Source organism: Schistocerca serialis, chromosome 4, assembly GCF_023864345.2.
Source record: "Schistocerca serialis cubense isolate TAMUIC-IGC-003099 chromosome 4, iqSchSeri2.2, whole genome shotgun sequence".
NCBI lineage: Eukaryota > Metazoa > Arthropoda > Insecta > Orthoptera > Acrididae > Schistocerca > Schistocerca serialis.
Window position 1 is genome coordinate 749584440 of NC_064641.1, and position 25540 is coordinate 749609979.

Genomic DNA, 25540 nt, shown 5'->3' on the forward strand with positions numbered 1-25540 from the left:
TATGCACTGTTGCAATTTCAGTGACACATTGTCATTTTGTCAGTTGGAGAGAGTGAGTGGAGCTGTGGACGATAGAAAATGTAGTACCAAGTGGAAAAATCCGGACATCTCCGACATATTCTTCTGTCTGTGTTCACTAGAGAGGTGACAGCAGCTGGCGCAGCCAGAAATATTTGCGCTGTCTGTGGGGATAATACCACTGGACAGGTTACGGCAAGCCAGTAGTTTTCTCGCTTTAAGGAGCATCGTTTTGACACTAGTGACTCTCCACTTTCAGGAAGACCTTTGAAGTTTGATAAAGTCCATTTAAACACATTAATCCACAATGATCCACCTCAGAGTACCCGAGAACTGAAAAATGTGATGAACACTCTGATCATTCCATCATCATTCAACTTTTGCATGCAACGGGGAAGCTTCAAAAATAGTGTGTATGGGTACCGTATGCACTAATCCAAAATCACAAAAATCAGGAGGTGGCCATATATGCATCTCTGCTGCTCGTTATGAGTCGGATCGTGAACAACACTGAAAACTCCTGTCCTGTATCGTTACCAGTGACGAGAAATCGTGTCTTAATGCTAAAATGAGGAAAACAAAGAAATGATTGACCCCAAACAAAGCAGCAACTCCCCTAAAAAGACGTGCGCGCATACACAAAAGATAATGTTGTGCATCTGGTGGAACTATAGCGGTGTGGTGTACTTCGAATTGCTTCCTCTAGGTGTAACCACCACCGCTGACATTTGCTGTCAACAACTGAGTCGTCTTTTAGACGCAATCCAAGAACAACGAGCAGGAAGACCGCATGAAGTGACGCCACCCCATCGAATGCCCGCCCGAGTTCTGCAAGACTTACAGAAAACACTATGCAGGATTTGGGTTGGGAAGTAATTCGGCACCCACCTTATTCACCTGATGCTGCGCCCTAAGATTTTCACGTTTGGCACTCTCTATCGAGCAACCATGAAGGAGCTTCCTTTTTGGGTGAAAATGCGCTCCGAACGTAGCTCGACGTCTGTGTTGGTTCAAAACCACGTGATGTGTACAGTCGCGGAATCGAAAAATTATGCCAGCAATGGCTAACTGCTGTAAATAGTGAAGGAGATTATATTATTGATGACTATAGTCTTTGTACCATGTGTCTATTGTGTTTATTAAACTTATGGAAAAACGCTACGAACTTACGTACCAACCTAATAGTAACACAAGCTAACAAAGAAATAATGTTTAACAAATGCAATTTATTCACGTGGTATTTCATGTGAAGACTCATAACACATTGGACGATAAAAAAGCCACCCAAGCGAGAAGGAGGAAACAGAGTCAAATTTCATTAGGTTTGCAATTCTCTGTGATAGCCACAACGACCACAACAGCGTAGTAGTTTTATTCGTATTTAGTGGAGTTACCCGGCTTTGTAGGGTATATAAAGGGTGTGAACAGCGTCAGATGTAGTACGATCACTGTTAAGGAGACGAGATGCCCCGCACACATATCAGACAGCATTATCAGTACCTGACTGAGTTCGAAAGCGACGTCATTGTAGGTCTTCATTTGACCGGCTGGTCGAGATGTGAAATATTCACATTTGTGGAGCAACCGGATGAGACAGTGGCCCGATTTTCCACTGCATGGGAACATGAGTGAAGGTACACTAGTCGCCGAGGTTCTGATGGACCATGTCTGACTATTACAGGGGAGGATCATCGAATTATGCGCCAAGAACACCGTAACGCCTTCACACCTGTGAGAGCTATCCAGGAACAAGTAACTGATTCCCTGTAGCATTGTGTGTCATCCTGCACTACTGCTCCCAGACTAGCAACGGCCAGACTAGGGAATTACCGACTCATGCGTAGACTAGCATTAACAACGCAACACAAACGGCAGCGTTTGAAAAGCTGACGCGATCGGGAAGCATGGTTGTTGATGAACAGCGTTGCATCGCGTTCAACGATGAATCGTGGATGTGCAGTGTACAACGGCGACCTAGGGAGAGGGCCTATTGATCCAATGTTTTAGTGAGGACCAGCGGTGTTACTCGTAGTCTCTAGGCGTGGGAAGCGACAGAGTACGACTTCACATCACATATGGTTGTGGCTGAAGGAACTTCAACACACACTGGCACGTGAAGGGACACGTACAGCACAAAAGCATGCAGGCCGACCTTGTCTGTTGGCTGACAGAGACCGTCGACAGTTGGTCGTAATGTGTAATAGGCAGACATCTATACAGGTCATCACACAGGAATTCCAGACTGCATCAGCATCCAGTGCAAGTACTATGGCAGTTAGGTGGAAGGTGAGAAAACTTGGATTTCATGGTCGAGCCGCTGCTCATAAAACCACACATCACGCCGGTAAATGCCAAACGACGCCTCGCTTGGTGTAAGGAGCGTAAACACTGTACGATTGAACAGTGGTAAAACGGTGTGTGGAGTGACGAATCACGGTACACAAGTGACGATCCGATGGCAGGGTGTGGATATGGCGAATACCCGGTGAACATCATCTACCAACGTGTGTTGTGCCAACAATAAAATTCGGAGACGACGGTGTTATGGTGTGGTCTTGTTTTTCATGGAGGGGGCTTGCAACCCTTGTTGTTTTGCGTGGCACTATCACATAACAGGCCTACATTGATGTTTTAAGCCACTTCTTGCTTCCCAGTGTTGAAGACAATTCGGTGATGGCGATTTCATCTTTCAAAACGATCGAGCACCTGTTCATAACGCACGGCCTTTGGTGGCGTGTTTACACGAAAATAACACCCCTGTAATGGACTGGACTGCACAGAGTCCTGACGCGAATGTTATAGAACACCTTAGGGATGTTTTGGAACGTCGATTTGGTGCCAGGCCTCACCGACTGACATCTATACCTCTCCTAAGTTCAGCACTCCGTGAAGAATAGGCTGCCATTCCCCAAGAAACCTTCCAGCACCCGATTAAACATATGCCTGCGAGAGCAGAAGCTATCATCAAGAGTAAGGGTGGGCCAACACCATTCTGAATTCCAGCATTACCGATGGAGAGCGCCACGAACTTTTCAGTTCTTTTCAGCCAGGTGATCACATAGTGTATGTTATCTCTCATGCTACAATAACGCGCAGTTATGTTTCAACTGGATAATACTCCTCCAGATATGGCACATGTCTCTAGGAATCGTCCGCATGATATTGAGGTATTTCCACGCTAGCAAGATCACCAGATCTGTCCCAGATTGAACAACTGTGGAACCAGTTAGGATGTCATCTCTGTTCCATCAAAGATACCAAGGACCAATTTCAACAGTTGTGGGACAGCTTACCTGACGAGAGGATATAACGGCCTTATGACACCCTTCCCAACCGAATTACTTCATGCATGTGGATCAGACGGAATGAAACGTCATACTGATAAGTGCACTCAAACTGCCAAAGTCTTTGTAAATTAGACTCGGGCTTTTTAATCACTGCAGTAACATCACAGACCTTCTCAACCCTTGAAGTCGTTTTCGTTTCCTCTTCCCTTTCTCGCTCTTTCACTATTTTTGTGAACCTACCATTCTTCTTTTAATTTTTTTCAATTAACATCCTATATATATCAACTGAATTTTAGCGATTTCAATTCTGTATATTCATATTTTGATTCAATGGATAATATTAATTGTGACTCGGACAAGGAGCAGAAGATCAATATTGGTTCAGAATAAAATGGACTGCATGAAAATCTTTGAAAATCGTAAAGAATAATGTTTTGCACAAAAGCTTCCTGAATCCGAAGTTGTTTCCAGGACTCTCGGGTGTCCAGCCGGGTGCGATCGTTGAAGTGCCACGACATTTCGGCGAATATCCTTTCCGCCATCATCAGGTGGTTCTGATGATTGCATTAGAACCACCTGATGATGGCGGAAAGGTTATTCGCCGAATTATCGTGGGACTTCAACGATCGCAGACGGCTGGACAAAAAATGGTTCAAACGGCTCTGAGCACTATGGGACTTAACATCTGAGGTCATCAGTTCCCTAGAACTTAGAACTACTTAAACCTAACTAACCTAAGGACATCACAGACATCCATGCCCGAGACAGGATTCGAACCTGCGACCGTAGCGGTCGCTCCGTTCCAGAGTGAAGCACCTAGAACCGCTCGACCACCCCGGCTGGCACGGCTGGACACCCGAGATCCCTGGAAGCAACACATACGCCGGGAAAGCCTCCGATCACAATCTGATACTACTTTCAGCCATGATGCTGCGTTTAATCAAACCGTTTGTGAATGTCTTACCTAAAGATAGAGAATGCGATACTTGCTTTTCATCTATGTGAGGCGATATTGAAAGAAGTTGTGTTTCTTGAATTCCACATTTGAATAAAAACAGTTAATTATGTGGAGGCTTCAGTATTGTTCGAGGAGGTTATTACTAGGTTCTTAAACAACAAGTGAGAATCACATTGCATTTCTGTTTTAATCAACATACTGGAAAAAACTTCAAGAGATTACAAAAGTTTGATGAGCCACAAGATTCATTTTGACTTTTCCCTCAAGATTTGAGGAGTTGTCAATGAGAAAATCCATGGGTGCTTTATTAAGAGATATAGTTAAAGGAAAGACGGTATGAGAGCCGCAGGAATACTGATATGATGGGATGCTACTACCTTTGGCCGCTTCATGGAGATGGTGTAGAGGCAATTTAGCGGAGAAGAAGATATATCTACATCTACATCTACATTGATACTCCGCAAGCCACCCAACGGTGTGTGGCGGAGGGCACTTTACGTGCCACGGTCATTACCTCCCTTTCCTGTTCCAGTCGCGTATGGTTCGCGGGAAGAACGACTGTCTGAAAGCCTCCGTGAGCGCTCTAATCTCTCTAATTTTACATTCGTGATCTCCTCGGGAGGTATAAGTAGGGGGAAGCAATATATTCGATACCTCATCCAGAAACGCACCCTCTCGAAACCTGGCGAGCAAGCTACACCGCGATGCAGAGCGCCTCTCTTGCAGAGTCTACCACTTGAGTTTATTAAACATCTCCGTAACGCTATCACGGTTACCAAATAACCCTGTGACGAAACGCGCAGCTCTTCTTTGGATCTTCTCTATCTCCTCCGTCAGACCGATCTGGTACGGATCCCACACTGATGAGCAATACTCAAGTATAGGTCGAACGAGTGTTTTGTAAGCCACCTCCTTTGTTGATGGACTACATTTTCTAAGCACTCTCCCAATGAATCTCAACCTGGTACCCGCCTTACCAACAATTAATTTTATATGATCATTCCACTTCAAATCGTTCCGCACGCATACTCCCAGATATTTTACAGAAGTAACTGCTACCAGTGTTTGTTCCGCTATCATATAATCATACAATAAAGGATCCTTTTTTCTATGTATTCGCAATACATTACATTTGTCTATGTTAAGGGTCAGTTGCCACTCCCTGCACCAAGTGCCTATCCGCTGCAGATCTTCCTGCATTTCGCTACAATTTTCTAATGCTGCAACTTCTCTGTATACTACAGCATCATCCGCGAAAAGCCGCATGGAACTTCCGACACTATCTACTAGGTCATTTATATATATTGTGAAAAGCAATGGTCCCATAACACTCCCCTGTGGCACGCCAGAGGTTACTTTAACGTCTGTAGACGTCTCTCCATTGATAACAACATGCTGTGTTCTGTTTGCTAAAAACTCTTCAATCCAGCCACACAGCTGGTCTGATATTCCGTAGGCTCTTACTTTGTTTATCAGGCGACAGTGCAAAACTGTATCGAACGCCTTCCGGAAGTCAAGAAAAATAGCATCTACCTGGGAGCCTGTATCTAATATTTTCTGGGTCTCATGAACAAATAAAGCGAGTTGGGTCTCACACGATCGCTGTTTCCGGAATCCATGTTGATTCCTACATAGTAGATTCTGGGTTTCCAGAAATGACATGATACGCGAGCAAAAAACATGTTCTAAAATTCTACAAGAGATCGACGTCAGAGATATAGGTCTATAGTTTTGCGCATCTGCTCGACGACCCTTCTTGAAGACTGGGACTACCTGTGCTCTTTTCCAATCATTTGGAACCCTCCGTTCCTCTAGAGACTTGCGGTACACGGCTGTTAGAAGGGGGGCAAGTTCTTTCGCGTACTCTGTGTAGAATCGAATTGGTATCCCATCAAGTCCAGTGGACTTTCCTCTATTGAGTGATTCCAGTTGCTTTTCTATTCCTTGGACACTTATTTCGATGTCAGCCATTTTTTCGTTTGTGCGAGGATTTAGAGAAGGAACTGCAGTGCGGTCTTCCTCTGTGAAACAGTTTTGGAAAAAGGTGTTTAGTATTTCAGCTTTACGCGTGTCATCCTCTGTTTCAATGCCATCATCATCCCGTAGTGTCTGGATATGCTGTTTCGAGCCACTTACTGATTTAACGTAAGACCAGAACTTCCTAGGATTTTCTGTCAAGTTGGTACATAGAATTTTACTTTCGAATTCAATGAACGCTTCACGCATAGCCCTCCTTACGCTAACTTTGACATCGTTTAGCTTCTGTTTGTCTGAGAGGTTTTGGCTGCGTTTAAACTTGGAGTGGAGCTTTCTTTGCTTTCGCAGTAGTTTCCTAACTTTGTTGTTGTACCACGGTGGGTTTTTCCCGTCCCTCACAGTTTTACTCGGCACGTACCTGTCTAAAACGCATTTTACGATTGCCTTGAATATCAGATGTTTTAAGGAGACGAGAGAGAGAGGCATATCGCATTTGAGTCTGCGTTTTATACTGATTACTAGACGACAAGATCTCAAACACGAGACCTTCCTATACCAGCTGCGTGAAGCGATGAACCTAGTTAAACTTTGCGAAAATTTTCTCGTGCAAAATATTTAGAAGGATTTTAGTGTCACTTAGAGCAAAAATTGTGAATGTAATAAGATAAAACCTATTTACTGAGGTGACAAAGTCGTGGGGTACTTCCCAATATCGTGTCGGACCTCCTTTTGCCCGGCTTAGTGCAGCAACGTGACGTGGTATGGACTCAACAAATCGTTGTCAGTCTGCTGCAGAAATATTGAACCATGCTGCCGCTATGGCTGTCCATAACTGCGAAAGTGTTGCCAGTCCAGGATTTTACACAGGAACTGACCTCTCGATTATGTCCCATAAATGCTCGATGTGAGTCATGTCGGGCGATCTGGATGACCCAACCATTCGCCCGAATTGTTCAGGTTTATCTTCAAACCAATCACCAACAATAGTGGTCCGGTGCTATGGTGAATTGTCATCCATAAAGATTCCACCGTCGTTTGGGAACATGAAGTCCTTGAATTGCTGAAAATGGCCTAAAAGTAGCAGAACATAACCAGGACACAGTCCATTCCATGTAAACACTATTTGAAGCCACCACCAGCTTGCACACTGCCTTGTTGACAACTTGTGTCGCAACTTCGTGGGCTCTGTGCCACACTCGAACCTGCTATCAGCTCATACCAACAGAAATCGGGACTCATCTGACCAGGCTGCGCTTTTCCAGTAGTCGCTGCAAGCGATGTCGTGCTTTTAGCAAAGGCACTCGCGTCGACCGTCTGCTGCCACAGCCCATTAACGTCAAATTTTGTCGCACATTCCTAACGGGTACGTTCGTCATACGTGCCCCATCGATATCTGCGGTTATTTCACACAGGACTGTTTGTCTGTTAGCACTGACTACTCTACGCAAACGCCACTTTTCTCAGTCGTTAAGTGAAGGCCATCGGCTACTGCCTTGTTCGTGGTGAGAGGTAATACCGAAAATAGGTATTCGTGGCACAGTCTTTGTGAATCTGTGAATATTGAATTCGCAAACGATTTCCGCAATGTAATGTCCCATGAGTCTAGCTCCAACTATCATTGCACGTTCAAAGTTTGTTAATTGCCGTTGTGCGGCCATAATCACATCGGAAACATTTCACATGAATCACCTGAATACAAATGACAACTCCGTCAATGCACTGTCCGTTTAAACCTTGGGTACACAACCTGCATAGGTGCTTCCCGCTATCCAATGACTTTTGTCTCCTCAGTGTTGAATGCGCACGACGCACATCGTTCAGATATCTCACCAACTACTTCAGCTTTGCCACAATTAGTAAATGAAACAAATCACTTCAGCTTTAGACAAAAGACTTGTGACGTCCGAACGACATACTGTTGTGCATCATGTACGGGGTTCCTGTACACGGAGTACTGAAATTTGTGAATCACAAATTGTGAGACATATTAAGCCCGTTTAGAAACTGCACAAATAATTTGAGGAAGATCTGAGATAGTCAAGTGAAGACCATCTCTAATATTAGATCACTTGACATGAAATGACACTATAAGAATAATCTTTACTCTCACGGGCACTGCAACAATAAACGTTGTGCTCTTTGCGTGCTCTCATTTCGTCATGATCTATAGCCACACGTACTACAGCAAGACCATGTATTCTCCAAAGACACTCTTGGATAACGTTTTCTCAACCACAGTAAAATGATGTGTACACTATTCTCCGAGGTGCATAGCTTAGTCTTCAAGCAAAACTGAAAACGAATGAGTGGTGTATCTCATATCTGCAGATCTAAGTTGAAAGGCTTGCTTGAGGCATATTGTTTCAAATCTGTGCTAGATTTCAATGCTACAGTTCGAGGTCTTTCAGTGTACTGTGTTACTTACTTGTACGCAGAGTATTTCCGAGAAGATGACACAAACTCGCAGGGATTGTAGAGAAAGGGAAATGTAGAATCTGATATGTGGAACAGTGGTCCTGAGTCGTATAAGCTATGGTGGGAAATTTCAAAATGTCTGTTGATGAAAATAATCGAAGTGAACATATTTTTGTAATAATTGTATTTATCAGAACAATTCGCATTAGATTCTGTATTCACAATAATTGCTCAAAGAGGATTCCCCATTCAAATGGTTCAAATGGCTCTGAGCACTATGGGACTTTACATCTGAGGTCATCAGCCGCCTAGAACGTAGAACCACTTAAACCTAACTATCCTAAGGACATCACACTCATCCAAGACTCGAACCTGCGACCGTAGCGATCACGCGGTTCCAGACTAAAGCGCCCAGAAGCGCTCGGCCACATCGGCCGGCCGATTCCCTACTCTTTGCTAGATTAAAGCGACACGTAGAGAAACTTCTTGCCAGGGGATACTCTACATTCTTCATAGGTGCCTAGTATACAAAACGTTCCACGTGTTTTCACTAGAAGACACGAATTGGGCCAGAGAGTTGTATCATGTGAATTAGATGAGCACTAAATAGGACCTGCTTTTAAGGGAACATGTGACTCAGGTGTTCACAAGCAAACTACGCAAAATGAACTAGGGCTCCGTCATTTTGGAACCACACACGTGCACAACGATGAAGTGCAATAGTTTCCAGTACTCTGGAGAGTGTGTCTTTCACAAACACAGAGTATAGTTGTGCAGTCAGTGGGCAGTGGTAGGGGGGTATTTTGGGGAGGGAGGGGAGGGGCGAGAGAGAGAGATTTAGGTCTCTTCCCCAATTATTGACTGTGACATTTCACTGCAGTACTTTGCTGACGGCTCTTACAATATCTGATCAAAAGGATCCGGCCACCACTGTGAGTTGCAGAATTGACGAGTAGATGACACTAAAGGCAGGCCAACCAGCATAAAGGACGTGGCTATCAGGGTAAGCTGCCCTAACGTGGAATACTTGCCTAACCTGAAATATCGATGTGTTGAGTCTGTACGATGGTGAGATGCGTTGGAAAAGTGCAGCTGCTACCACAGCGACATCTCGGCAGAGAAAGCAGTACCGTTCTCTCCTTATTAACGTTCAGTCGCCTTTCTGTATCACAATGAAGCCAAAAAAGTAGTTCAGGTGTGGGAATCATGTGAAAAAAACTGGTAAACTACTCAAAAAGTTAACTGGTATTCCTCAAATGTGATTTTCTTAATGTGACAATTGACGATAAAATCCAAACAGAGTATTGATTTAATGCGTTTACAGGTTATAATGTTCACAAACTTCGAACATCTGTTAACTTAAATTAGTCGATATTAAATTTCCTCATGTGTGGTTTACAGTATTTCACATTAGGACCACTATGCGTCCAGTGCAGAACAAGTGAACATTTCTAAAATATAATTTATTGCAATTAACATTACTGTTTGTTTTGAATAAGATATTGTTCTGTCAGTTACCACTTTTATACGTATCAGACATAAGCACAATAAATTAAGTTGATATAAAAATTATTCCACATTTGGGCACTTTACTGAGTTGTCAGTAAAGGAGCAGTAACAGCAAAATGAATCGATCAGGAGAGCTCAGTAAGTTCGAACGTGGACAAGTCGCTGGATGTCACCTGAATAAGAAATAGATGAGGAACATTTCACATCTTATAAATTTGCCCAGTCGACAGTTGGTGATATGATAGTGAACTACAAACGAGAAGATACAGCCCCAGCTGAACCAAGACCAGACAGCCGTCGTGTACTGACGGTCAGGAACCGTCGAGTATTGCAGACGGTGGACGCAAAGAAACAGCATGAAGTAAGCGAAAGGAATCACTCGTGAGTTACAAAGTGCTACCAGCTGTGTAGCTAGCAGAATGACTGTGTGTAAGGAGTTAAAAGGAATGTGATTCAATAGCCGAGCAGCTCCTCAAAGCCCCCGATTTCTACAGTCAGTGCTGAAGGACGCTTTTGACAGTGTAAAGGGCAACATAACTAATCAGTGGATGACTGGAAAAGAGTGATGAAGCACACTCTAGGCAATGCAGTGGAGGGGTTTGGGTTTGGCGAATGGCTGGAGAACGCTGCTGGCATCATGAGTAATGCCAACAGTGTAGTACAGATAATGTGTTGTTACAGAATGGTGATGTTTCTCGTGCTATGGACGTGCTCCCCTTATTGTGTTTAAGAAAACGCTGTATGTGGAAGAATATGATCACATTGAACAGCATTGTGTATTATGAAAAAATGGGAAATTCTTTGAACATTATGATTGTATGTATCAGTGCGATAATGCTCCCTGCCATAAAGCAGCATCTGTGGGGCAAAAATTTATGGACAATAACATTCGTAAAATGGACTGGCCTGCCAGAGCGCCGACCTTAATCCTATGGGGTGAGCTAGGACGTCGACTTGGTTCCAGACCCAGTGTACAAGTTCACTACCTTCTCTGGTTTCATCTCTTGAGAAATAATGGGCTACCATTCCTTCGCTGACATTCAGACATCTCATATAAAATGTCCACAGCAGAGTTCAAGCCGTTACAAAGGGGAACGGTGCAACATCCCATATCAGTTTCCACTTATACACTACTGGCCACTAAAATTGCTACACCACGACGATGACGTGCTACAGACGCGAAATTTAACCGACAGGAAGAACACGCTGTGATATGCAAATGATTAGATTTTCAGAACATTCTTAATGACTTTGTCACCTCGGTGTATGGGTTTTCTCTTATTAAATTCACAATTTTTGCTCCAAGTGACAATTTCTTCTAAATATTTTGTTATGAGAAAATTTTCACCAAGTTTAACTAGGTTCATCGCTTCACGCAGCTGGTATAGGAAGCTCTCATGTTGTGACCTTGTCGTCCTAGTGCTACTTTTTGTGAAACCTGCAGGGCTATGGTTTTGAGATATATTGGACTAAAGTAGGCCGAAAAAAACATTGCTTAGAAAGATAAATGACCTTTAAACTCTTGTGTCTCAAAAGGAAGGCTTGATCCATACTTGCGTTAGCGACTGTTTGAAAGACCATTATTTTCTCCATAAAAACACTGACTTCCAGTATTGCTTTTTTTCCCTGAAGATCTGCAAATACCCAGTATATTTTGCCATGCAAAACTGTATTTGGAAGCTTCAGTTTCTAAGATTACACTATTTGTTGGTAATCAGTATAAAATGCAGTCTCAAATGCAGTATGCATCTCTCTCGTCTCCATAAAACATCTGATATATCTTCTTCTTTGATAAATTGCCTCTAATCCATCTCCATGAAGCGGCCAAAGGTAGTAGCATCCCATCATGTCAGTATTCCTGCCGTTCTCATACAGTCTTTCCTTTAACTGGATGTCTTAATAAAGCATCCGTGGCTTTCCTCATTGACAGTTATGAGGGAAAAATCATAGAAACGATTCGAAAAGTGGATCTTGTGGCTCATCAGACTTTTGTTATCTCTTGACGTTTTCCAGCATGTTGATTACAACACGAATTCAATGTGGTCCTTACTTGTTGTTTAAGAACCTAGGACACTACTGGCCACTAAAATTGCTACACCACGAAGATGACGTGCTACAGACGCGAAATTTAACCGACAGGAAGAAGATGCTGTGATATGAAAATGATTAGCTTTTCAGAACATTCTCACAAGGTTGCCGCTGGTGGCGACACTTACAACGTGCTGACATGAGAAACGTTTCCAACCAATTTCTCAAACGCAAACAGCAGTTGATCAGCGTGGCCTGTTGAAACGTTGTTGTGATGCCTCGTGTAAGGAGGAGAAATGCGTACCATCACGTTTACGACTTGGATAAAGGCGGATTGTAGCCTATCACGATTGCGCTTTATTGTATGGCGACATTGCTACTCGCGTTGGTCGATATCCAATGACTGTTAGCAGAATATGGAATCGGTAGGTTCAGGAGGATAATACGGAACGCCGTGCTGGTTCCCAACCGCCTCGTATCACTAGCAGTCGAGATGACAGACATATTATCCGCATGGCTGTAGCGGATCGAGCAGCCACGTCTCTATCCCTGAGTCAACAGATGGGGACGTTTTCAAGACAACAACCATCTGCACGAACAGTTCGACGACGCTTGCAGCAACATGGACTGTCAGCTCGGAGGCCGTGGCTGCGGTTACCCTTGACGGTGCATCACAGACAGGACCGTCTGCGATGCTGTACTCAACGACGAACCTGAGTGCACGAATGGCAAAACGTCGTTATTTCGGATGAATCCAGGTTCTGTTCACAGCATCATAATGGTCGCATCCGTGTTTGGTGACATCGCGGTGAACGCACATTGGAAGCGTGTATTCGTCATCGCCATACTGCTGTATCATACGGCGTGATGGTATGGGGTGCCACTGTTTACATGTCTCGGTCACCTCTTGTTCGCATTGACGGCACTTTCAACAGTGGACGTGACATATCATATGTATTATGAGCCGTGGCTCTACCCTACACTCGATCCCTGCGAATGCCTACATTTCAGCAGGATAATGCACGACCGCATGTTGGAGGTCCTTTCTGGATACAGAAAATGTTCGACTGCTGCACTGGCCAGCACATTCTCCAGATCTCTCACCAATTGAAAACGTGTGGTCAATGGTGGCCGAGCAATTGGCTCGTCACAAAACGCCAGTCACTACTCTTGATGAACTGTGGTATCGTGTTGAAGCTGCATGGGCAGCTGTAGCTGTACACGCCATCCAAGCTCTGTCTGACTCAATGCCCAGGCGTGTCAAGGTCGGTATTACGGCCAGAAGTGGTTCCTCTGGGTACTGATTTCTCAGGATCTATGCACCCAAATTGCGTGAAAATGTAATCACATGTCAGTCCTAGTACAATACACGTATTTGTCCAATGAATACCCGTTTATCATCTGCATTTCTTCTTGGTGTATCAATTTTAATGGCCAGTAGTGTAGCTATCCTGGTACTTTTGACTAGCTAGTGCACGTGATTACTGCGGCTGTTTAGGAATCCGTCTCTGGTGAAACACGCCTTACCCGAGGAAAGAACACACGCAGGGAAATGTGGGTCGACAACTCACCTCTACGCCATCCATTGGCTCAACACAAAGCTAGATCTGAAGCCGGCAAGAAAAATGCTTGCATTTTCTTCGGATAATTTGGGTTAGCTACCACTCCCGTGTTACTTTATAAACAGTAATCAGCGCGACACCGTTGTCAGTGGCAACTGACCGAAGGCTCTTCATACACAGGTTAGAGTACTGCTTTTTCTAAATCTGGAGCCAGTACAGTTCATTGCTCTCTTCGGTCAAAGTAATGTGATATAAACTGCGCTGCTTCGCTTAAGTGCTGAAACTCTTCCGGAAACAGAGAGAGTTTTGTATATCTCATATGTGGATAGTGGCCGTGATACAACCTGTCAGTTTTCGTAGCTTCTCCATTTCGTTGTTCGTACTAAAATGCTTTGTCTGCTAATTCCATAACTGCGCACAAAAGCCATTCCACTGATATCGTAATACTACAGCTCTATTCATTAGGACTGATAGTGTCAGTACACGGATTACGATATCTGCCGTGGAGTTCCATGTCGTCAGCCCTCATGATGTACGACTACAAGTTTGTCTTGCTTACCTATCTCACAATTTTAGGAACCGGCAGAGTTACACCGCGACCCGTTTGTAACAATCGGTTCAGTCGTTTTTGTCTTCCCAATCCCAAACTGATTCGTTTCCGCTAGTCCACCAGCGTCTAAGCGTTTTTTCATCATCGCACAAACATCCTGCATACTACCACAGATACTCTTTCGTACATTTCTCGATTTTCAGTTTCCTTAAGATTTACGCAAATACTCTCCCGTCATAATTTATAACAAAATTATGCCATTGTGTACTGCCTGTTGTTGGTATCCACGATATGTCGACGTTCGATCCTGACGCTATCATCAGGTTAGCTGATGAACTGGCCGTTTAGAGACTCGAGAGCCGCTGATATACTCTCCGCACTACCCCTCACCGTCCCTCCCAACCGATGTTCGCTACGCTGTAAGCTCACCCCACGGTGATTGTAGGCGTGGTGACAAAAGCGGCTCCATCAATCCCGAGGGGGTGGGAGGGGGTGGGGCGCAGCTTCGTCGTTGCACTACCCTCTGCGACAGGGAAAAAGAGGAAAATTTGCGGCCATCGTTGCAAATAATACATCGAAGAGACAAGGTGCATTTTGAAGACCGTTTCCTAGAATAGAAACGATATTTGGCTTACCCGGTGTAACAATTGATGGTTGCGTCCTAGGGATCGCTGTCGGATCCTGAAACCAACGTGACACGATGTGTCTACAATGCATTTGTCAGCCCTGTTCGGGAGAGACACTTCTGCTGCTGAATACCGCTGGAAACTGATGCCACAGCTGAAAACTGTCGTGGTATGTAGGTCCATGTATCCTACACAGCGCATGTGCCACCTACCGCATGTGTTGCCCCATGGTGGCCGAGCAACTGGCTCGTCACCTGATGGATGACATCGGAAGTTCACTGAGGCTTTTTGCAGATGATGCTGTGTTGTATCTAGAGGTTGTAACAATGGAAAATTGCACTGCAATGCAGGAGGATCTGCAGCGAATTGACGCATGGTGCAGGGAATGGCAATTGAATCTTAATGTAGACAAGTGTAATGTGCTGCGAATACATAGAAAGATAGATCCCTTATCATTTAGCTACAAAATAGCAGGTCAGCAACTGGAAGCAGTTAATTCCATAAATTATCTGGGAGTACGCAATAGGAGTGATTTAAAATGGAATGGTCATATAAAGTTGATCGTCGGTAAAGCAGATGACAGACTGAGATTCATTGGAAGAATCCTAAGGAAATGCAATCCGAAAACAAAGGAAGTAGGTTACAGTACGCTTGTTCGCCCACTGCTTGAATACTGCTCAGCAGTGTGGGATCCGTACCAGACAGGGTTGATAGAAGAGATAGAGAAGATCCAACGGAGAGCAGCGCGCTTCGTCGCAGGATCATTTAGTAATCGCGAAAGCGTTACGGAGATGATAGATAAACTCCAGTGGAAGACTCTGCAGGAGAGACGCTCAGTAGGTCGGTACGGGCTTTTGTTGAAGTTTCGAGAACATACCTTTATCGAAGAGTCAAGCAGTATATTGCTCCCTCCTACGTATATCTCGCGAAGAGACCATGAGGATAAAATCAGAGAGATTAGAGCCCACACAGAAGCATAACGACAATCTTTCTTTCCACGAACAAATACGAGACTGGAATAGAAGTCAGGGTACCCTCCGCCACACACCGTCAGGTGGTTTGCGGAGTATGGATGTAGATGTAGATGTAGACAGAGCCTGTCGAGCCGCCATTAGTAGAAAACAGCCACCAACGATGTATCATACTTAAGTACTTCCTTGAAACACTCCCTTCGGACGCACCGGAAAACGTTGTACTTTGATGCGGGATAATACATGGTCCGACGTCCTACTAGAAAATCCTTCCCTTTATCAATCCAGTTCTCTGCCAATCTAATTTCAAGCAAATACGGTCCCAAGAATCATGGAATTGGTGACAAAAAATTACCACGTAACATAAGAAGGATTTATTGTAGTAATTACCAATCAGAGCATATATTCACAAAAATGAACATAATATTAAGTTTCTCCTTGTGGGTTTTGCGCAGGACCTGAAGCTGAACGAGTACCGCGTGGTGTCCCGCCTGGGGCTGATGCACATGACGGCGACAAACCTGTGCGAGTGGCTGTACGTGCTGGTCGAGGAGACCAAGCACGAGATCGTGCACCTCGCCATGCACGGCGACCACCACGGTGAGTGAGTGCGGTCCACACCACTTCTTACAATATACAGCTAATGTCGGTGGCGTAGATCAACAGAAGAACGCTCGCAAATTACATGCCCCATAGTAACTTGTTTCCACATGCTGTACAACTTACGATCAACTACCTAATGAATTAACTGATGTTTCACTGTTTGTAATCCACCAAGGATTAGCTTCTATCTTTTTTAACACTAACAAATTGGCTGTATGAAAATCTACCAGATGTTCTCACCCATATCCATCTGTTAACGAGCAGCTGCGATCGAGTAATTATAAGTATCAGTAAGTGGTGCTTGTTGCTCCTCAAAAACCGCAACCACAATATTCTGTGCTAAAAACACCTACATTAAGTCCATTATTACTCTGTCATGCATAATTATTACCGTTGCATCATGCATGAAGCTCCTGTCTAGTTATTTCGAATAACGTTTCTACTTCTAATAATTTTTGGGTGTGCAGCCTGATCCCGTCGACATTATGCAACGCTATTTCGGTCCAGAGACGTCCTTATATCGTCAGTTGGGCAGACGACTACTGAAGATCTCAGGTGCTTCAACAGTATTTATGTCCAATTTCGCGCATGAGAAATGCGTTGGCGTCTTTCGGCGCAAGAGTCAGGCGATGACATGCTCGGGACAGCCGAGTTGTGTGTGCGTGCTGCCCTCGGTGGTAGGAGTGACAGATGGTCTGATCAATGAATATCGAACGTACCCGTCGATTCCGCTGTGACTGGATAATTTTAATTATAGGATCCCAATTTTTATCCAGTTGAAAGCCGTTGTCACGATTTACGTCATAATAGGCAAGACGTATTTTCACCATTCTGTGATTACTAAATCCCAAAAACTGGAAACTGGAGCAAAATTTTTTGTTCTATTGTATTCCATTGAGTGTCCCACAGAAACAGTGTGTTCTGCTACTGCTGATTTTGACGGCTGCCGATAACGGTTGCTTCTTTCGTGTTCTGACCAACGCTCCTGATCAGTTCTTGGTGTCTGGCCTATATATGCGGCGCCACACTCACAGGGAATTTTGTAAACGCCCGCTTCTTTCCGTTGTAAGTCGTCGGCCAAGCTCTTCGCTGGTGGGCGTAAGATAACCTTGATTTTATTTTTCATAATTAATATGCTTGTTTTAGAAGACACATTCCCGTCATATGAAAGGAACGCGATTGATTCGTAGTGCGTGGCTTCTTGCTACTGTAGCTGTGGTTCAAAATATGGCTCTGAGCACTATGGGACTCAACTTCTGAGGTCATAAGTCCCCTGGAACTTAGAACTACGTAAACCTAACTAACCTAAGGACATCACACACATCCATGCCCGAGGCAGGATTCGAACCTGCGACCGTAGCGGTCGCACTGTTCCAGACTGTAGCGCCTATAACCGCTCGGCCATTGCAGCTGTGAATGACCTTCCTTATTTGGCGTGAAGCGTAGCCTTTCTTTTTAAAAACCTTCTCCAAGTGTTCTAATTCTGTGTGGAGGATTTCATCGTCCGATATTACGTGCCCCCGAGGTATTAAGGTAATAAGAACACCGGAGGCTTGTGCGGGGTTTTGGTAGCTAGACGTCTGGAGATACAGATCTGTGTGCAGGGGTTTTCTATGCAATGGCCCATCATTCTGACGGAATACTAGCAGGTCTAGAAAGGGTAAAGTCCCATATTTCTCAGTCTCAGTCGTAAACTTGATGTTCTCATGAAATGAGTTTAAGTGACAAAGGAATTTCTCCAGCTCTCGTCTGTCATGAGGGCGTACAACAAAAGTATCATCTGCATAACGCCAAAAGACTGTGAGCTTTAGAACAACAGACCCAAGTGCTTTGTCCTCAAAGTCCTCCATAAAAAGATTAGCCACCACAAGGGACGAAGGGCTCCCAATGGCGACGCCTTATTCAAAGGATTCGTTATTAAATAAGAAGTACATTTAGGACAGAGTATGTTCAAACAAAGGCGTCAGGTCAGTACTGAATAAGTTACCAATAAGATGAAACGAGTCCATGGGACACTCAATGGAATACAATGGTAAACAAATTTGAGCTCCAATTTTTAGTTTTTGGGATTCAGTAATCAAAGAATGTGTGGAAGTACTCTTACGTCTTGCCGATAATCTTATAAATCGTGTCAACTGATTTCACTTGGATAAAAATTGGAATCGTACCATTGAAATTATCCAGTCACAATGGTATCGATACTCAGTGATCAGATCATCTCTCACTTCCACCGAGGGCAGCACACCCCACTCGGCTGTCCCGCACGTGTCATCATCTGACGCATGCGCCGAAAGACGCTAGCACGTTTCGCATGCGCTAGATTCGGCATAAATGGCTCAAATGGCTCTGAGCACTATGGGACATAACATCTGAGATCATCAGTCCCCTAGAACTTAGAACTACTTAAACCTAACTAACCTAAGGACATCACACACATCCATACCCGAGGCAGGATTGGAACCTGCGACCGTAGCGGTCGCGCGGTTCCAGACTGAAGCGCCTAGAACCGCTCGGCCACTCGGCATAAATACCGTGAATGCATGTTGGATCTTCAGTAGTAGTCTTCTCAGCTGAAGATGGCTGGACGTATCGGGAAAATTTCAGGAGTTCCATCGTTTCTGCTATTATGTGTCACTGAAGTCTTGACGAGAAATTGGTAACATAACAATAAAATCAGCTGAGGAGGCTACAGCAAAGAGGAAGAAATATGAGACCAAAAGAAGACTTCCTTTCTCGAATGAAGACCAGGCAACAGAAACTAAGAGGCATATTTAAAATATGTCAATACTAGAGGGTTACAGGTTCACATTGATTATAAACGGCAAACAGAATTAGTTAAAAGAGAAATGAGAATAAGAAGGCAGAATTTCGAAGCATTCCTTGGAAATTTACAATACAATATCTATGGAAAACACGTAAGGCCTACGGCAGAGTAATATCTCTGATGAAATATAGCTAGATTGCCTGCAAAACCTATCGACAGGGAAAAAAGAAAATATTGCAACAACTCGGTCAGATATGAGTGGAGATTCAGTCTCCTATGAAGAAATGAAAGATGCAATAGAGTCCAGGAGAAATAGAAAGTGTTTAGGAGGTGACAAAACAAATTTTGAGCTTATTAAATGTGACCACAAAAATGTTAGCGTAGGATTCGAAATTTTATTGATACGTTGGGGAAGAATGGTCATCTTGCGTAAGGTTAGCAGATCTCAGTAGTTTTAATATATTTTCAAAAGAAGACTGTAGAGGTGCAAGGATACTGAACTGTATTATAAGATATATGCCAAGATATCTTTCAAAGGATTAAGTGCTATAACAGATACTTTTCTGAACGATTTTAGCCTGGTTAGATCATGTATGGATTGTTTTTCCCCTGTCAACCAGCTAAACAGGAAATCATAGAGACTTTCTTCTCCCGATTTATATGGCTTTTGTGGATTGTGAAAAGTCCTTCTACTGGATTGTGAGATTGAAGTTATGGGAAATTTCTCGGGAGTATGGTATTCCTTAGCATTTGTTGTTGTTGTTGTTGTTGTGGTCTTCAGTCCTGAGACTGGTTTGATGCAGCTCTCCATGCTACTCTATCCTGTGCAAGCTTTTTCATCTCCCAGTACCTACTGCAACCTACATCCTTCTGAATCTGCTTAGTGTATTCATCTCGTGGTCTCCCTCTACGATTTTTACCCTCCACGCTGCCCTCCAATACTAAATTGGTGATCCCTTGATGCCTCAGAACATGCCCTACCAACCGATCCCTTCTTCTGGTCAAGTTGTGCCACAAACTTCTCTTCTCCCCAATCCTATTCAATACTTCCTCATTAGTTACATGATCTACCCATCTAATCTTCAGCATTCTTCTGTAGCACCACATTTCGAAAGCTTCTATTCTCTTCTTATCTAAACTATTTATCGTCCATGTTTCACTTCCATACATGGCTACACTCCATACGAATACTTTCAGAAATGACTTCCTGACACTTAAATCAATACTGGATGTTAACAAATTTCTCTTCTTCAGAAACGCTTTCCTTGCCATTGCCAGTCTACATTTTATATCCTCTCTACTTCGACCATCATCAGTTATTTTGCTCCCCAAATAGCAAAACTCCTTTACTACTTTAAGTGCCTCATTTCCTAATCTAATTCCCTCAGCATCACCCGACTTAATTAGACTACATTCCATTATCCTTGTTTTGCTTTTGTTGATGTTCATCTTATATCCTCCTTTCAAGACACTGTCCATTCCATTCAACTGCTCTTCCAAGTCCTTTGCTGTCTCTGACAGAATTACAATGTCATCGGCGAACCTCAAAGTTTTTATTTCTTCTCCATGAATTTTAATACCTACTCCGAATTTTTCTTTTGTTTCCTTTACTGCTTGCTCAATATACAGATTGAACAACATCGGGGAGAGGCTACAACCCTGTCTTACTCCCTTCCCAACCACTGCTTCCCTTTCATGTCCCTCGACTCTTATAACTGCCATCTGGTTTCTGTACAAATTGTAAATAGCCTTTCGCTCCCTGTATTTTACCCCTGCCACCTTTAGAATTTGAAAGAGAGTATTCCAGTCAACATTGTCAAAAGCTTTCTCTAAGTCTACAAATGCTAGAAACGTAGGTTTGCCTTTCCTTAATCTTTCTTCTAAGATAAGTCGTAAGGTCAGTATTGCCTCACGTGTTCCAGTGTTTCTACGGAATCCAAACTGATCTTCCCCGAGGTTGGCTTCTACTAGTTTTTCCATTCGTCTGTAAAGAATTCGTGTTAGTATTTTGCAGCTGTGACTTATTAAGCTGATAGTTCGGTAATTTTCACATCTGTCAACACCTGCTTTCTTTGGGATTGGAATTATTATATTCTTCTTGAAGTCTGAGGGTATTTCGCCTGTTTCATACATCTTGCTCACCAGATGGTAGAGTTTTGTCAGGACTGGCTCTCCCACGGCCGTCAGTAGTTCCAATGGAATATTGTCTACTCCGGGGGCCTTGTTTCGACTCAGGTCTTTCAGTGCTCTGTCAAACTCTTCACGCAGTATCGTATCTCCCATTTCATCTTCATCTACATCCTCTTCCATTTCCATAATATTGTCCTCAAGTACATCGCCCTTGTATAGACCCTCTATATACTCCTTCCACCTTTCTGCTTTCCCTTCTTTGCTTAGCACTGGGTTTCCATCTGAGCTCTTGATATTCATACAAGTCGTTCTCTTATCTCCAAAGGTCTCTTTAATTTTCCTGTAGGCAGTATCTATCTTACCCCTAGTGAGATAGGCCTCTACATCCTTACATTTGTCCTCTAGCCATCCCTGCTTAGCCATTTTGCACTTCCTGTCGATCTTATTTTTGAGACGTTTGTATTCCTTTTTGCCTGTTTCACTTACTGAATTTTTATATTTTCTCCTTTCATCAATTAAATTCAATATTTCTTCTGTTACCCAAGGATTTCTACTAGCCCTCGTCTTTTTACCTACTTGATCCTCTGCTGCCTTCACTACTTCATCCCTCAAAGCTACCCATTCTTATTCTACTGTATTTATTTCCCCCATTCCTGTCAATTGCTCCCTTATGCTCTCCCTGAATCTCTGTACAACCTCTGGTTCTTTTAGTTTATCCAGGTCCCATCTCCTTAAATTCCCACCTTTTTGCAGTTTCTTCAGTTTTAATCTACAGGTCATAACCAATAGATTGTGGTCAGAGTCCACATCTGCCCCTGGAAATGTCTTACAATTTAAAACCTGGTTCCTAAATCTCTGTCTTACCATTATATAATCTATCTGATACCTTTTAGTATCTCCAGGGTTCTTCCATGTATACAACCTTCTTTCATGATTCTTAAACCAAGTGTTAGTTATGATTATGTTGTGCTCTGTGCAAAATTCTACCAGGCGGCTTCCTCTTTCATTTCTGTCCCCCAATCCATATTCACCTTTTAGCATTTAATAGCATTTTATTTTTTAATAGCATTTTTAGCATTTAATATGGTCAATTGAGGGTTTTTATACCACTAACAATATCACGATACACGTCAGCTGAACCATTAGTACAGAAATGGGAATAATCACACAAGGGAGTCTGTTATCTGCCTCTTTATTTTTTGTTTTAGTTATTAGTCTTCTGACTAGTTTGATGCGGCCCGCCACCGGTTCCTCTCCTGTGTCAACTTTTTCATTTCAGATTAGCAACTGAAGCCTATGTCATTATTTTTTTGCTGAACGTATTCCAATCTCTGTCTTCATCTACAGTTTTTAATCTCTGTAGGTCTCTGTAGTGTCATAGAAGTTATTCCTTTATGTATTAACATATGTCCTGCCTTCCTGTCCTTTCTTCTTGTCAGTGTTTTCTATATATTCCATTCCTTGCTGATTCCGCAGAGAACCTCCTCAATTCTTACTTTATCAATACATCAATTTTCAACAATCGTCTCTAACACCATATCTCAAATCGATATTTTTCTCTTCCGGCCCTACTATCCATATTTATGTAACTCTATCGATATTAATACAACTCTGAACCGATTTCGACGAAATTTGGTGTCATGACAGCCTGAACACCGAGGAAGAACGAAGGCTATCTTAGAAAGTGTGTAATAGAAGACATACATTGTTTTGAAGAATAATACGCGGATTATGAAAAAATATTTATTCTTTGAGAAAACTATTTATTCTTTGACAATTCAATTTTATCGTGTTTGTGAAAATCCTTTTACTCTTTGATATGTTTCTGGTAATACGATGCAACGTAATGAATACAATGCTCATGCAGTCCTCAACGTGTTTAATCCTTGATTTCATACTATTCCATAATGAGTGCTCAAGTAACTGCCTGTTACTTTTCCACGATTATCGAACCTATTTTGGCAAAATTTTGTATGGAGATAGCTTGAGCGCTGAGACGGAATATAATCTACTTTAGGGGGGAAAATCGGCGCCCAAGAGGGAGAAGTAGACAAAAAAATGGTTCAAATGGCTCTGAGCACTATGGGACTCAACACATGAGGTCATCAGTTCCCTAGACTTAGAACTACTTAAACCTAACTAGCCTAAGGACATCACACACATCCATGCCCGAGGCAGGATTCGAACCTGCGACCGTAGGAACAGTGCGGTTCCGGGCTGAAGCGCCTAGAACCACTCGGCCACCGCGGCCGGTTGGAGAAGTAGACAATGCAACATATTTTTTACCAATGAATATAAACCACGTTAAAATTATTGAATTTGTTGCATAGTCTGCTCGTGAACAGCTACTTCAGGTTCACGATGAATGATACCCGTCCAAAAGCTACACTCGGCAGCGATGCTGCAGGCACCTCCGTGATGTGCACTGGTGCAGTTATTAGGGGGTGAGGAGAGGAGGGCGTGTGTCTAGAGCTATGTTTACCTGAATAGCCAGACAAGTGGGGGCAGCTGTCGTTATTGCATGTACAATAAATGTCTTACTTTCTTACCATCACTCTTCGTAATAAAACTACTGCTATGTGAGTGCAGCTGGGGATAACAGGTAGTTTAACATGTATACCCCATCAGTCCAAAATGTTTCAACACTGCATTATTAAAATTAGAAAAAAATTAAGATGGTGGTTTTAACGCTTCAGATGTTCCCCATTTGCACAATTTGCGCATCATACTGGCTCGAACGTCAGTTACGTCATCGAAGCCTTCCCCTCCCAGCTCCATCAGCAAATGAAGCATCTTAAGTACGACTGTTGCTACACATCCATCTACCTCTAATTTCTCTGATTTACACGTATGTATGTTTTCCGACTCAGTTTGGAACGTATGCTCTCGGAAACAGTTAACCTATCCACGATATACAGACACGGTTCTTACAACATCTGACACTGTGATCTGTTGAGCTTCTCTGTTATGCTCTCGTGCTTAAGGACCGATGCGCCGCTCTTCGTTGGAACCTCTCTATCTCTTTCATTAATCCTATTTGGTAAAGTTTACAGACTGACGGACAGTACTCAAGAATACGTGAACATGAGTTTTAAGAGCCAATTCTTCAGTGGATGAATTATATTTCCCGTTGAATCTCAGCCTAGCATCTGTTTTTTCCTGCAGGTTATTTTATGCGCTCATTCCACTTTAGGTGCCTCCAGACCATAACGCCAGGTAATTAATGGTTGTTGCCATTCACAGTAATTTATGGCCGGTAGCGTAATCTCGCAGTAATAGATCACTTCGCCTATTTATGAGCAACAATTCACGTTTACGTACGTTCTGGATCAACTTTCTATCCTTGCACCAGTCATAGACCTTCAGGTCTTCCGGCATTTCGCTATAGTCTTCCGGCCGTGCAGCCTTCCTATAGAACAGGTTCAAATGGCTCTGAGCACTATGGGGCTTAACTTCTGAGGTCATCAGAACTACATGAGAACTACTTAAACCCAACGAACCTAAGGACATCACACACATCCATGGCTGAGGCACGATTCGAACCAGCGACCGTTGCGGTCGCGCGGTTCCAGACTGTAGCGCCTAGAACCGCTCGGCCACTCCGGCCGCCTATAGAACAGGCCTGGCCAAATTCGCGTTCGTGGAGCGCGCTCGCGCTTCGCGCTTTCATTAATCCTGTTTGGTAAGGGTTCCAAACTGAGGGACAGAACTCAAGAATCGATGGAACATGAGTGTTATAAGCCAATTCGTTAGTGGATGAATTATATTTCCCGATGAAGAGACTGCTATATGCGGGACGGTGCACACACGGAAAGCTTACAAAGGCGTGTTTGTAACACAGTGCAACCACTTCTAAAAGTGAATACTGCAGCATACATTTATAGGCCGGATTTTATGAAGTGTGTTGATTTTCAGCTTCTTATTTCTAAGCCAAAACAATGAATTTAATTACTTGATTAAATACATACATTAGATAGTTCTGATATGATGAGTAGAACTACAGAAAGCTTGACATACAGACATTTAACGTAGAGTGTTTTTTACATTTCACTTTTAGAATATACAGGGTGCTCCATTGATAGTGACCGGGAAAATATCTCACGAAATAAGCATCAAACAAGAAAACTACAAAGAACGAAAGT

At 43.3% G+C, this 25540-nt stretch overlaps 1 protein-coding gene across 1 annotated transcript in view; it reads left to right on the forward strand.

The window, feature by feature from the left end:
• LOC126474741 (proton channel OtopLc-like) overlaps positions 1–25540 on the forward strand; it is a 133245-nt gene that overhangs the window by 44305 nt on the left and 63400 nt on the right. The window contains exon 8 of the mRNA XM_050102217.1: positions 16357–16501. Within this exon, the coding sequence (XP_049958174.1) occupies positions 16357–16501 (145 nt within the window). The remainder of the gene's footprint in view (positions 1–16356; positions 16502–25540) is intronic.